The following is a 13324-nucleotide window of genomic DNA, read 5'->3' on the forward strand; positions in this document are numbered from 1 at the left end:
CAAGTAACTGTTAATTTTGTCCCTGATTACTATTTCTAAAATCTTTCCCAGTACCGAGGTTAAACTGACTGGCCTGTAGTTGCTGGGTTTATCTTTACACCCGTTTCTGAACAATGGTGTAACATTTGCAATTCTCCAGTCCTCTGGCACCACCCCCGTATCTACGGAGGATTGGAATATTATGGCCAGTACCGCCACGATTTCCGCCCTCAATCCTCTCAGTATCCTAGGATGCATCCCATCCGCTCCCGATGATTTATCTACTTTAAGAACAGCCAGCCTTTCTAATACCTCTTTATCAATTTTTACCCTATCAAGTGTCTCCACTACATCCTCCTTCACTATGTCTATGGCAGCATCCTCTTCCTTGGTGAAGACAGATGCAAACTACTTGTTTAGTACCTCAGCCCTCTGCCTCTATGCGTAGGTCTCCTTTTTGGTCCCTAATCGGCTCCACCTCTCCTCTTACTACCCTTTTACTATTTATATGCCTATAGAAGACTTTTGGATTACCTTTTATGTTGGCTGCCATTCTATTCTCATACCCTCTCTTTGCCCCTCTTATTTTCATTTTCACTTCTCCTCTGACCTTTCTATATATAGCCAGATTCTCAGATGTATTTGCAACCTGGCATCTGTCATATGCGTTCTTTTTCTGCTTCATCATATTCTCTATCTGTTTCGTCATCCAGGGAGCCCTGACTTTAGTTGCCCTGTCTTCCCCCTAGTGGGAATGTACCTCAACTGTACCAGAACTATTTCCTCTTTAAAGGCAGCCCATTGTTCCATTACAGTTTTGCCTGCCAATCTTTGGTTCCAGTTTACCCGGGCCAGATCTGTTCTCATCCCACTGAAATTGGCCTCTCCCCAATTAAACATTTTTACTATAGATTGCTCCCTGTCCTTTTCCATAGCTAATCTTAACCTTAGGATACGATGTTCCCTAAATGTTCACCTACTGACACTTATTTCACCTACTGACACTTGTTCCACTTGACCTACCTCATTCCCCAGAACCAGATCCAGCAATGCCTCCTCCCTCGTCGGGCTGGAAACATACTGATCAAGAAAGTTCTCCTGAACACACTTCAGATATTCTACCCCTTCTCTGCCCTTTACACTATTATGATCCCAGTCTATAGTAGGATAGTTGAAGTCCCCCATTATTACTACTTTATAGTTCTTGCACCTCTCTGCAATTTCTCTGCAAATTTGCTCCTCCATATCTTTCCCACTATTTGGTAGTCTATAGAATACATCTAGAAGTGTAATGGCACCTCTATTATTTCATAACTCTAGCCATATAGATTATGTCCTTGACCCCTCCAGGACATCCTCCCTCTCCAGCACTGTAACATTCTCCTTAACCAATACTGCCACACCACCTCCTATCTTTCCTTCCCTATCTTTCCTGAACACCTTATAACCAGGAATATTTAATACTGAATCCTGCCCTTCTTTGAGCCAGGTCTCAGTTATTGTCACAAAATCATATTCCCATGTGGCTATTTGCGCCTGCAGCTCACTTGCCTTGTTTACTACGCTTCGTATGCTCACATACATACATTGTAAACCCATCTTAGACCATCCTGTATTCTCTCTTCATTTGACCCCACCTAATACCTTACCATTTCTTACTTTAGTGCTCTCTGCCTCTCCCAATCCTTTGAGCATTTTATTTCCCCTTACATCCTGGTAGGAGTATTGCTCCTTGAACACCCTGGGTGGATATGGCTTCCTCCCGAGAGCCCTTCTCCCCCTCCTCCACCTTCCCGCAGCTTGTCCTGCTCTGTGTCACCTCTGCTCATTCTCCCGTCATGCTGTAGGCCCAGTGGAATGCCTACTAGTGCACCCATGTCTTGGAGCAAGTGGTCTGTGCAGAATCCTTGAAGTCCGGGCAAAGTCTTTCAGCATCTGTCATACCACTCCCTGTAGACTTTAGCAACTTGAAATAACTGTACAAACCACCAAACACTTCTACAAACTCAGCAACAGCCAGTAGAAATCAATCAACAACTAACCTGCAAGTAGTTGATGATCCCTTTAAATAGCGTTGGTGGGGGGTCCTTCCTGCTGCTGAACGCAGCTTAAGAGAGTGTTAGCTGGAGCGTTGAGCTTCAAAATGGCAGTGCTGGCGTCAAATCAGCATTGCACGCTGACTGACGTCACGATCTGCCTACTCTGCATATCTCCGGTGCATGCTCCCTACATCCACGCAAACGCCCTATCTAAGATGGCGTCCGGTGTGGCCCGCACCAGAAGTGTGTGCGCGTGGCGTGATTGCCATTTGGAGCCAAAACAGCACTCATAGCGCCGTAAAAACGGATGCTATGGAGCCGAATTTTGCGGCCTTAGTCTTAACCCTAAATAGATGGTGGATCCTTACTAGAAAAAAAACGTTATGATGTAACCAACACACTTTGCATGGAGTCTACTTATATCTACTTATAACTGCTGGTCAGGAGCTTTTCCCCAGCAACTGATTATTGATCTTTAAACTAGCTTCACTGGCTATTTTTAGAAGTAATGCTTTTGTTATGTAATTGTGGATCATATCTATTGCTAACATTTGTTACTTTGAAGTGTACATTAAAAACAGTTTTGTAGATTAGACTAGCTGGCCAAGCTGTAGCATTCCAATCATAACCGTGCATCTAAATGTTCGTGGGTCATAAATATCTTTATGAAGCATGATTTATGAATTTGATCTTACGGTAAACAAAAATATCAACATGGGAGCAATTGGTTTATTTTGCAATCAATCATCACTCACTTGTGTTATTTGTATAAAACACTATTGTGATAAATCTTATGGCTTCTAGAAATATATAGTTAGGCAGAGTCTGGTATAAGTTTGATGCACCCTTTAGTTCCTCACAAAATCTCTTCAGCAGTTATGTATGGAATGAGTGGCAGCAGTTATTGGAGGAATGCTAAATGACCTGTTCTGAAAACCTCTACTACACAAAAACACAATTCTGGTGTTTACAACCATTCCTAAATTAGTTACTAGATATCTTCTCAAGTAAATCAAGTGCCTAATTATTTTGATACAGACCTACAGTGCTTTTTTGACAGGTGGTCAGCAACCGAGCCCTGAGGATTTCATTTTCATGAAGCATTTTGCAAATGACTCGAAAAGCCTCACGTTTCTTGCCAAGCTATATATAAAAAAAGACAAATTATTTTAATCTGTTAATATTTAAATTTGTATCTGAAGGGAAAGAGGTTTAAGTCTGCAAGATTGGTAGAGCATGTTAGTTCTGAAACAAATTTAAAATATGTATGTTAAAGTTTTTGATGTTAGAAAAGAGTGGAGGAGCTCCCTGACAATATGGGAGGTCAAAGTAATGCCTGGTATAAGCCATGGAAACCAGGTGGTCATAGGCTCAATTCATAATCCTGATATCACTTGGAGTGCTATAATTAATTAATTTCAACTCCCTGGGAGGGGGGAAATCAGTCATGGTTTCTGTTCCCGATTGGTAACCTGGTGGGGGGAGGAAGGAGGAAGCAGCAAAGGTTCCTGCCCCTTACATATGTCCAGTGATTCCAGCTAAATAGCATTTAATGTAAATATCAGGTGAGAACAGGATTGGGCTTGGCTGTGATGCTTTCCACAACTGAATAGCTTGCTAACTAGGCTCATACATAAAGAATGTTCTTTTGAGTGATGCACTAGAGAACTAGTAGAGAGGTTGCAGCCTCCCTTCCTCTTCCACCTTCTCCTCCTCGTGCTCCTGCTCCTTAGCTTCGCATCTGATGGGTGGTGGCAAGGGCTGTTCCCTCATGATCGCAAGGAAATGAACCCTAAGGGCTGGATTTTCTGAATGGGAAGTTTTTGGAGGCAGGACCCCCACTTGTCGGGTTTCAGTCCCGCCTCCATCAGCTTCTGGCCAACCAGCGGGATTTTCCCGATTGACCTTGTTAAGTCCGCCCGGCAGGCTCAGCAGGCCAATTCAGGGGAAGTTAGTGACAGAGCACGTCAACGTAGGACGTGTCATCTGTCAAGAACTTTTGAAAGAAAAAATGTCATCGTTTGGCAGCTCTGTGAAGCTGTCAAACACTGACATTCTGTGTAGTTTGATGAGTTCTTGTGTTAGAAATCAGCTGGCTGTTGCATCCTCTGATCCAACAGCCAGTCTGTGATCTCTACAATGGAGACGTCGGGGACTCCGGCTCCACAGCGGCTGAAGGCTGTAGGTAGAAACAAAGGTAAGTTAACATTTTCTAACACGTTACATTCACCTCACATACTTACCACTCCACACTTGCACCCATCACTCACCTCTACATCGCACTTTCAGACCCCTCCGACCACTGGCAGACATCCTATTCGCCTCCTACACCCCGGAGGGGTTCCCCCAGGTCGGGAAACCCGCACTTCAGGACAAAAAATGGGGATAATCCTATGTTCTGCCTGTTAACTACCTGTTAACAGGCAGTTAATAGGCTTTAATCCCTTCTCGCCTCCAAGGAGACGGGACCCGGGACAGGACGGCTTCCCGCCTCCTGGCAAGAGGGCACGGAGGCGGTTTGGGGGCGGGTTTGCCACCCGCCCCCAAATTCTACAACTTTCCCGGCAGTCCTGCCTCCATACCCGCCTCCTCGGGGCTGAGAAAATCCAGCCCTAAGAGTCAGCTGGGGGGTGAAATTGGGCTCAGTAGTGCTTATTTTTTGGGCCTCTCAACAGGAGGCCATATCCGCAGAGGGTGTTCAGGGAGCAATTCTCTTACCTGAACTTCAGCAACGACCAATGCTTGAGACGTCACCGCTTCACTAAAGAGGTCGTGATTGAAATCTGCCAACTGCTGCAGCCAGAACTCCAACCTCAGAGCAGGGCAAAGACCAACTCTGAACTTCTATGCATCTGGCGCATTCCTAGCTGCTGCTGGAGATATCAGCAACATCTCGCAGTTTGCAGTGCACTGCTGCACAAGAGAGGTCACTGAGGCTCTCTATGCAAAGAGAGATAACTTTTCTCTTGCCAGAGACAAACAGGCAGAGCGGGCACAAGGGTTTGCAAGGACTGTAGATTTCCCCATGGTGCAAGTTGCCACTGACTGCACGCACATTGCTTTTCAAGCGCCTCATGTGAACTCGGCCATTTATCTGAACCGAAAGGGCTTCCACTCCCTCAATGTGCAGCTGGTGTGTGACCACAGGCAGCACAACATGCAGGTCAATGCCCAGTATCCTGGCAGCAGGCACGATTCATTCATTGTGCAGCAGTCCTCTGTACCAGCTGTATTTCAACCACCACCGCAAATCAAAGGGTGGCTACTTGGCGACAAGGGTTATCCACTCATGACATGGCTCATGACGCCGGTATGGAATCCATGCACATGTGCACAGCAGGCATGCAACAAGAACCATGCTGCCACAAGGAATGTCATAGAGCAGACCATTGGTGTCCACAAGAAACGCTTCCACTGCCTGGACTGCTCTCGAGGAGCCCTGCAGCACTCAGCTGAGCTGGTCTCAAGATTTGTCGTGGTATGTTGCATACTGCACAACCTTGCCATCATGCGGGAACAGCCCTTGCCACCACCTATCAGGCTAGAAGCTAAGGAGCAGAAGCACGAGGAGGAGGAGGTGGAAGAGGAAGGGAGGCTGCAACCTAGACAGCCCCTTTCTGCCCAGGCTCTACGTGAACAAATAATTCATGAGCGATACCAATAACCTCAATCCCAATTCCCCACTCACCAACAGTCACATACTTCTTACCTTTCCTGTCACTGACCATCACATCACATCATCCTTTCCCACAATGCAAAAATGAAAGGTGACATAAAATACACATTCCAATCCAAATTTATAAATGAAATCATGCCATAGTGCATACCAAAATAAACTACTCACCCTTGTGCATTCCCTTAGTGCCTCTTCCATGTTCCTTTACCTGTCCGAGTGCTCCACGAGGTGTCACCCCAGTGGTTGCATCATGGCTGGTGGAAGGCTGCTAACTTTCAGTGGGGGAGACTGCAGATGGCCTTGGGAGGATAACCTCGAGCAACTCTGGGCCTAGAAGGCCTAGCTGCAGATTGCACCATCTCGGCCTGGGCTGCATTGGTCTGGACTGGCTGGCTGACAGGCAACAGCAAGGACAATGGCAGAGTGTCAGGGGTGAGAACGTGAATGCTGTCATCCTGAAAGAAGACAGCAGGTTCGTACTACACAGAGCCACTGCCACTCTCATGGGGCGCACCTCAGCAATCCTAGTACTTTGTTGGAGAGCAGATTGCTGGAGTGCTGTGATGCCCTAGCAGCTCCTTTTCACACTGGTATCCAGCCATGATGGCAGCAGTCTGAGCTTCCATGGCAGCAAGCTGAGATTGCATGACAGCAGTCTGAGCTTCCACTGCAGCACTCAGACGTTGTCTCAGCTTCCATTGCAGCTTGTCAGATGCTGCGTCATGGTTGGTACCACAGATCTGCTGATGGAGGTGGCCAACTGTTCCATGTTGAAAAGGATGGGCTCCAAACTCTGCGTAAAGCCCTGTGCCAAGTTGGTGCGGGACTCCTCCATGCTCCTTGGTATTGAATGCAGGCTTTCCGGCAGGCTTCCCAGTGCACCAAGCATTTGGGTGTGTACACCCATCAGCCTTTTTCTGTAGCCTGGCCCATCGAAGGCCTCCTCGGAGTCCTCTGCAGCAGTAGTAGTGTGCAAAGTCGCCCTCCGGCGAGCTGGCACCTGCGCTATCCTTTCCCCCAGCCCTGGCTACTGTGCACTTGTGCCCGGTGTCTCACCGCATGCAGATCCCGCCTTATCCTATCCTCTAAATAAGAACATAAGAATTAGGAGCAGGAGTAGGCCATACAGCCCCTAGAGCCTGCTCCGCCATTCAATAAGATCATGACTGATCACTGACCTCAACTCCACTTTCCTGCCCGATCTCCATATCCCTTGATTCCCCTAGAGTCCAAAAATCTTTCTATCTCAGCCTTGAATATACCCAATGACTCAGCATCAACAGCTCTCTGGGGTAGGGAATTCCAAAGATTCACAACCCTCTGAGTGAAGAAATTCCTCATCTCAGTCTTAAATGGCCGACCCCTTATCTTGAGACTATGCCCCTAAGATCTAGACTCTCCAGCCAAGGGAAACAACCTCTCAGCAGCTACCCCCTCAGAATCTTGTAAGTTTAAATGAGATCACCTCTCATTCTTCTAAACTCCAGAGAATATAGGCCCAATCTACTCAATCTCTCCTCATAGGGCAACCCTCTCATCCCAGGGATCAATCTAGTGAACCTTCCTTGCACTGCCTCTAAGGCATGTATGTCCTTTCTCAGATAAGGAGACCAAAACTCTGCACATTACGTGCTGTCAGTATCTGAGCTGGTGGCTGCGAGTGTGAAATCGAGTGACGGTGTCCCTTCATCATTACTTTCTACTTGTCTTCCTCACTGCCTGGACAGGTTCAGGGCGTTGGTGAGACCACACCTGGAGTACTGCGTACAGTTTTGGTCTCCTTATTTAAGGAAGGATATACTTGCATTGGAGGCAGTTCAGAGAAGGTTCACTAGGTTGATTCCGGAGATGAAAAGGTTGTTTTATGAAGAAAGTTGAGCAGGTTGGGCCTATACTCATTGGAGTTTAGAAGAATGAGAGGGGATCTTATTGAAATATATAGGCCTAAAAATTCGGTTGCTTTGCGCCTCCCGGGGCCCTCTTAGGGCGCTAACGGGGCGCAAAGCAACAAGCGCCCGCAAAATTCAGCGGGAGGTTAGCGGCGGCAGTAACTGTTAGCGCCCCGTGGCACTGCACCGCCGGCAATGATGTCATCGCCATGCGCAGCGCCCCGCTTGCGATCTTCAGTAGCACCCACTGACTTACCGCTGGACGCTATGTCCGACGGGGTCAGGGGGACCTAACTGCGGCCGGGGCGGCACTAATTAAAGGCGAGGTGCCTGGTGGCCATTTTTGTTGCTGGCCACCTGCCAGCACCTGCCCCCGTTGCCGTCCCCGGACTCCAGACCAGCCACCCCGCGGAGTGCCAGCTGCACTCCATGAGCCCAGCACTTCTCTTGAGTGCCGGGCTCTTTTGCCAGCACTCCGATCCCTGGTGGCCCAGCTGGGCCCCGGATCGCACTGCGCAAGGCCCCTCCCCTTTAAGAAGGGGAGGAAGGTCTGCATACCATGGCACTGCGGCACGTAGCGCCGCGATATTCCCTCTCAGCGCCCCAAGAGCTTCCAGTAGCACCCCGCTTCTGTCTTGGGGCGCTACCGATGAATTTCGGCTGTGGCGGTGCTAATTTTTTCAGAGCGCTAGTCAATTTTTTCCCTCATAAGATTCTGAAGGGTCTTGACAGGGTAGATGCAGAGATGCTTCCCTCGTGGAGGAACCTAGAACTAGGGAGCATAATTTCAGAATAAGGGGGCACCCATTTAAAACGGAAATGAGGAGGAATTTCTTCTCTCAGAGGGTCGTGAACCTTTGGAATTCTCTTCCCCAGAGAGCTGTGGAGGCTGGGTCATTGAATATATTTAAGGTGGATATAGACAGAATTTTGAATGGTAAGGGAGTCACGGGTTATGGGGAGCGGGCAAGGAAATGGAGTTGAGATCAGATCAGCCATGATCTTATTGAGTAGCAGAGCAGGCTCAAGGGGCCAAATGACCTACTCCTGTTCCTACATCTTATGTTCCTACGTATGCCCAAGGCTCTCCAAACATTGCGCCTCGAGTCTCATTTCAATGTGGCCTGCTGTGAATAGAACTCCAAGTTTGGGCCGCTGCTACAGTCGCAGCAGCCCCCGGGTAAGCGTTGCCAGGGCCTGAGTCGGGAATGGGATGTGGGCCTACGTCAGAGAAGGAGGCTGGGCTGGGACCTGGGTCATGATGCATTGGTCGGGGAGGGAGTTAGGTGTGGTGGCGATGGGGTGGGGGGTTGGGAGCAGTGATTGGGTCGTTTAATGGGGGGTGTGGAGGAGCACTCCTGCTCCTCCTGGCTCCACGTTCAGATAAGTTACTTACCTTCTTTATTGCAGGCGATTGCTAGGGCTGGTTTCCCTGAGTGCAGCCGGCGCTGGTGCGGGCTGCCACATGGCAAACCAATCTTACAGAAGGGGCCTCAAACAGGCGTTAGCCCCCTTATTTGCATATGCAAAGGGCCCAATGTCTAATTCAGGTGTGGGGAAAGGACGCCTGCTGTTTGTCCTTACCCAATATATCGGGTGACGCACTTCCGGACGGAAATATGCACACACTTCCTGACTTTAAGGTGTAACCTCTACTCTTATTTGTCAACAAAGTAAAAACTGTATGTGGTAAACCACTTTTATCGTTCACTATCGTTACACTATAGTTATCACTGTTATATCGTTACTCTATGGTTATCACTGTTCACACTGTTGTATCACTATATGAGGTCGCCTCTTGTCACACTGTTATACCTGGGCTGACCACTGCTGACTCCGCCCATGGCTCCACCTACCTGCCCAGGTATAAAGGTGGTCGACTGGCTGGTATTCCTCCTTGTTGGATCCGATCACCCACGAGGGTGGGCTCTGTTATTTAGCCAATAAAAACCTATAGTTACTTTCTTAACTCGTCGCTCTTCATTGGATGAATTGATAGGTATATCAATTTTATTGGCTAAAGTTTAAAATGTCGTTCCCTGAGCAGCAAAGCGAGCAGCAAAGCGAGCAGCCAAACGACCAGCCAGACGCCGAGCTACAACAGCCACAGCAGCCAGCTTGGCTGCGAGCCCTCAGGCCACCGTACCTGGATCTAAACCCACAGGCTGCAAACTCAGCCCTCGACTTCAAACACTGGCTGAGCTGTTTCGAGTCCTACCTGGGAGAATCCGGCGTGCCTCAGAGATCCAAGCTAAGAGTTCTGACCGCCCAAGTGAGCCCTAAAGTATTCGCACTCATCCGGGACCTTAAAACATACGAGGACGCCATCAACCGGCTGAAAAGACAGTACCAGAGCCCGGTAAATTCCATGTATGCCAGACACCTCCTAAGATCCCGCCCGCAACAGCCAGGAGAGCCCGTGGATGAATTTTTACGGGTGCTACAAGCACTCGGCAGAGACTGTAACTTTAAAGCGGTAACGGCGGCAGAAAATACTGAAGACAATGTCCGCGATGCCTTCGTGAAAGGCCTGCGGTCCGAATACTCACGGCAAAGACTACTGGAAGCAAAGGACCTCGACCTGGACAAAGCTGCAGCCCTCGCTCGCTCTCTAGAAGTGGCCCATCGGGACCTCGAGGCATACTCAAGGTACTGTAACTCGCGACCCTGGGACTTGGGACCAACCCCGACCGCAATACCCCCCGCAGCAACCCCCCTGGGACCTACCTCAGCGTCGGCGTCCCGGACCCGATCGAGACCGCCACCCCCGGTACCGGCTCCGACATCGGACCCCCGCGATCGGGCCGCCGGCTGCTTCTTCTGCGGCCAGGCGAAACACCCGAGGTCGCGCTGCCCTGCCAAAAACACGACCTGCTCGAAGAAAGGCCACTTCGCAAAGGCCTGCAGAGGGGGATCAACAGAGGCCAGCAGTGCCTCATGCGAGCTGTGGGGGCGGCCATCTTCCATCAAGGCAACAGAGGCCAGCATCCCCACATGTGAGTCATGGGGGCGGCCATCTTTGATCCAGGCAACCGACACCAGCAGTGCCTCATGTGAGTTACGGGGGCAGCCATCTTCTCCGCCATTTTGTCCAACCTCGTGGGAGACGCCATTTTACCCACCACGCTCGACCGCCACCGTGCCTCTAGACCCGACTACCGCCTCACCCGCAGACTACAGCAACTCGCTCAGCTATACACTAGCCTCCGTCACACTGGACCAAGCCCGCCCGCATCACCTGTCCAAGTCCATGATGGACATCAAAGTAAACGGCCACGCCACGACCTGCCTGTTCGACAGCGGAAGCACGGAGAGTTTCATCCACCCAGACACGGTGAGCCACTACTCCCGCCCTGTCCAGCCAACGCGCAACCGGATCTCGATGGCATCGAGGTCCCACGCCACAGACATCAGCGGCTACTGTGTTGTGACCCGGTCGGTTAAGGGTACGGAGTATAAAAATTTTAAACTCCTCGTCCTGCCCCAGCTATGCGCTGCCGTCCTACTAGGGCTAGACTTCCAATCCCACCTCCAAAGCGTCACGCTAGCATACGGCGGACCCCTCCCCCCACTCACAGTCGACAACCAGCAGATTTTAAACCGCCCACCGCGTAACACCTGCGGCCTATCCACCCTCAAGGTCCCGCCACCTTCCCTGTTCGCTAACCTCACCCCCGACTGCAAACCCGTCGCTACCAAGAGCAGGCGGTACAGCGCCGGGGACAGAGCTTTCATTAGCTCTGAGGTGCAGCGTCGCCTGAAGGAGGGCATCATCGAAGGGAGCACCAGCCCCTGGCATGCCCAGGTCGTGGTCGTTAAGACCGGCAATAAAAACCGCCTGGTCATCGACTACAGCCAGATCATAAACAGGTACACCCAGCTGGACGCATACCCCCTTCCCCGCATATCTGATATGGTCAATCAGATCGCACAATACCGAGTATTCTCTACCATCGACCTTAAGTCGGCCTACCACCAACTCCCTATCCGCCCTGAGGACCGCCAGTATACCGCCTTCGAGGCGAATGGCCGCCTCTACCACTTCCTTAGGGTTCCCTTCGGCGTCACCAACGGGGTTTCGGTCTTCCAAAGGGAGATGGACCGGATGGTTGACCAGAACGGGCTGCACGCCACGTTCCCCTACCTAGATAACGTCACCATCTGCGGCCGCGACCGGCAGGACCATGACGTTAATCTGGAGAGATTCCTCCGTACGGCCCAACAGCTGAACCTCACCTACAATAAGGAGAAATGTGTGTTTAACACCTCGCGCCTTGCCATCCTCGGCTGTGTAGTAGAGAACGGAGTCATCGGCCCCGACCCCGAAAGAATGCGTCCCCTCATGGAGCTACCCCTCCCCCACTGTCCAAAGGCTCTGAAGAGAACCCTGGGGCTCTTCGCCTACTATGCCCAATGGGTGCCCAATTATGCAGACAAAGCTAGACCCCTCATGAAGTCCACATCCTTCCCCCTTACGGAGGAAGCGTGCGCAGCCTTCTCCCTCATTAAGGGAGACATTGCCAAGGCCACAATGCACGCAGTGGATGAGTCCATCCCCTTCCAAGTGGAGAGCGATGCATCTGACTTCGCCCTAGCCGCTACCCTTAACCAGAAGGGGAGACCAGTGGCCTTCTTCTCAAGGACCCTACAGGGCCCTGAGATCCAACACTCGTCGGTCGAGAAGGAGGCCCAGGCGATTGTGGAGGCGGTACGACACTGGAGGCATTACCTGGCAGGCAAACGATTTACCCTCCTCACCGACCAGCGTTCGGTCGCTTTTATGTTTAATAACAAGCTGAGGGGCAAAATCAAGAATGACAAGATCTTGAGGTGGAGAATCGAGCTCTCCACCTATGATTATGATATCTTGTGCCGGCCAGGTAAGCTGAACGAACCCCCTGATGCTCTGTCACGAATTACATGCGCCAGCGCGCAAAGTGATAGACTTCAGACCCTCCACAACGACCTCTGCCACCCCGGGGTCACCAGACTTTACCACTTCATTAAGGCCCGCAACCTGCCCTACTCCATCAAGGAGGTCAGGACCATGACCAGGAACTGCCAGACCTGTGCCGAGTGCAAACCGCACTTCTTTAGGCCGGACAGAGCAAGCCTGATCAAGGCCACCCGCCCCTTCGAGCGCCTGAGCATCAACTTTAAGGGGCCCCTCCCGTCCTCTGACTGTAATGTGTACTTCCTCAACATTGTTGATGAGTACTCCCGTTTCCCTTTTGCCTTCCCCTGCCCAGACATGACCAGTACCACGGTCATTAAATGCCTGAACGACCTCTTCGCCTTGTTCGGGTTCCCAAACTATATACATAGTGACCGGGGCTCCTCCTTCATGAGCGAGGAACTCCGTCAGTTCCTACTAGCGAGAGGTATTGCCGCAAGCAGGACCACCAGCTACAACCCCCGAGGGCACGGCCAGGTGGAAAGAGAGAACGCGACGGTATGGAAGGCCGTCCTCTTAGCCTTAAAGTCTAAGGGCCTCCCAACCTCCCGCTGGCAGGAAGTCCTCCCGGCAGCGCTGCATTCCATCCGGTCACTACTTTGCACTGCCATTAACGCCACCCCCCATGAACGAATGTTTGTTTTCCCCAGGAAGTCGACTACGGGAACCACTCTACCAACCTGGCTGACCTCTCCGGGGCCAGTCTTGCTGCGAAAGCACGTGAGGGCCCATAAAACGGACCCCCTGGTCGAGAGGGTGGACCTCCTGCACGCCAACCCCCAGTATG

The 13324-nt window shown here is 50.8% G+C and overlaps 1 protein-coding gene across 3 annotated transcripts in view; it reads right to left on the minus strand.

Annotated features, from left to right (window-relative positions):
* The window catches only part of LOC147113940 (uncharacterized), a 57017-nt gene that overhangs the window by 19947 nt on the left and 23746 nt on the right, over positions 1-13324 (minus strand). Inside the window, exon 3 of one of the 3 annotated variants that reach the window (XM_085995381.1) lies at positions 3059-3161. The exons of the other annotated variants lie outside the window; for them this stretch is intronic. Within the exon in view, the coding sequence (XP_085851507.1) occupies positions 3059-3161 (103 nt within the window). The remainder of the gene's footprint in view (positions 1-3058; positions 3162-13324) is intronic. 3 annotated transcript variants of the gene reach the window in all.

The sequence above is a fragment of the Somniosus microcephalus genome, chromosome 8 (assembly GCF_052327205.1).
Source record: "Somniosus microcephalus isolate GS21.2 chromosome 8, FLI_Smic_1.0, whole genome shotgun sequence".
Classification (NCBI taxonomy): Eukaryota; Metazoa; Chordata; class Chondrichthyes; order Squaliformes; family Somniosidae; genus Somniosus; species Somniosus microcephalus.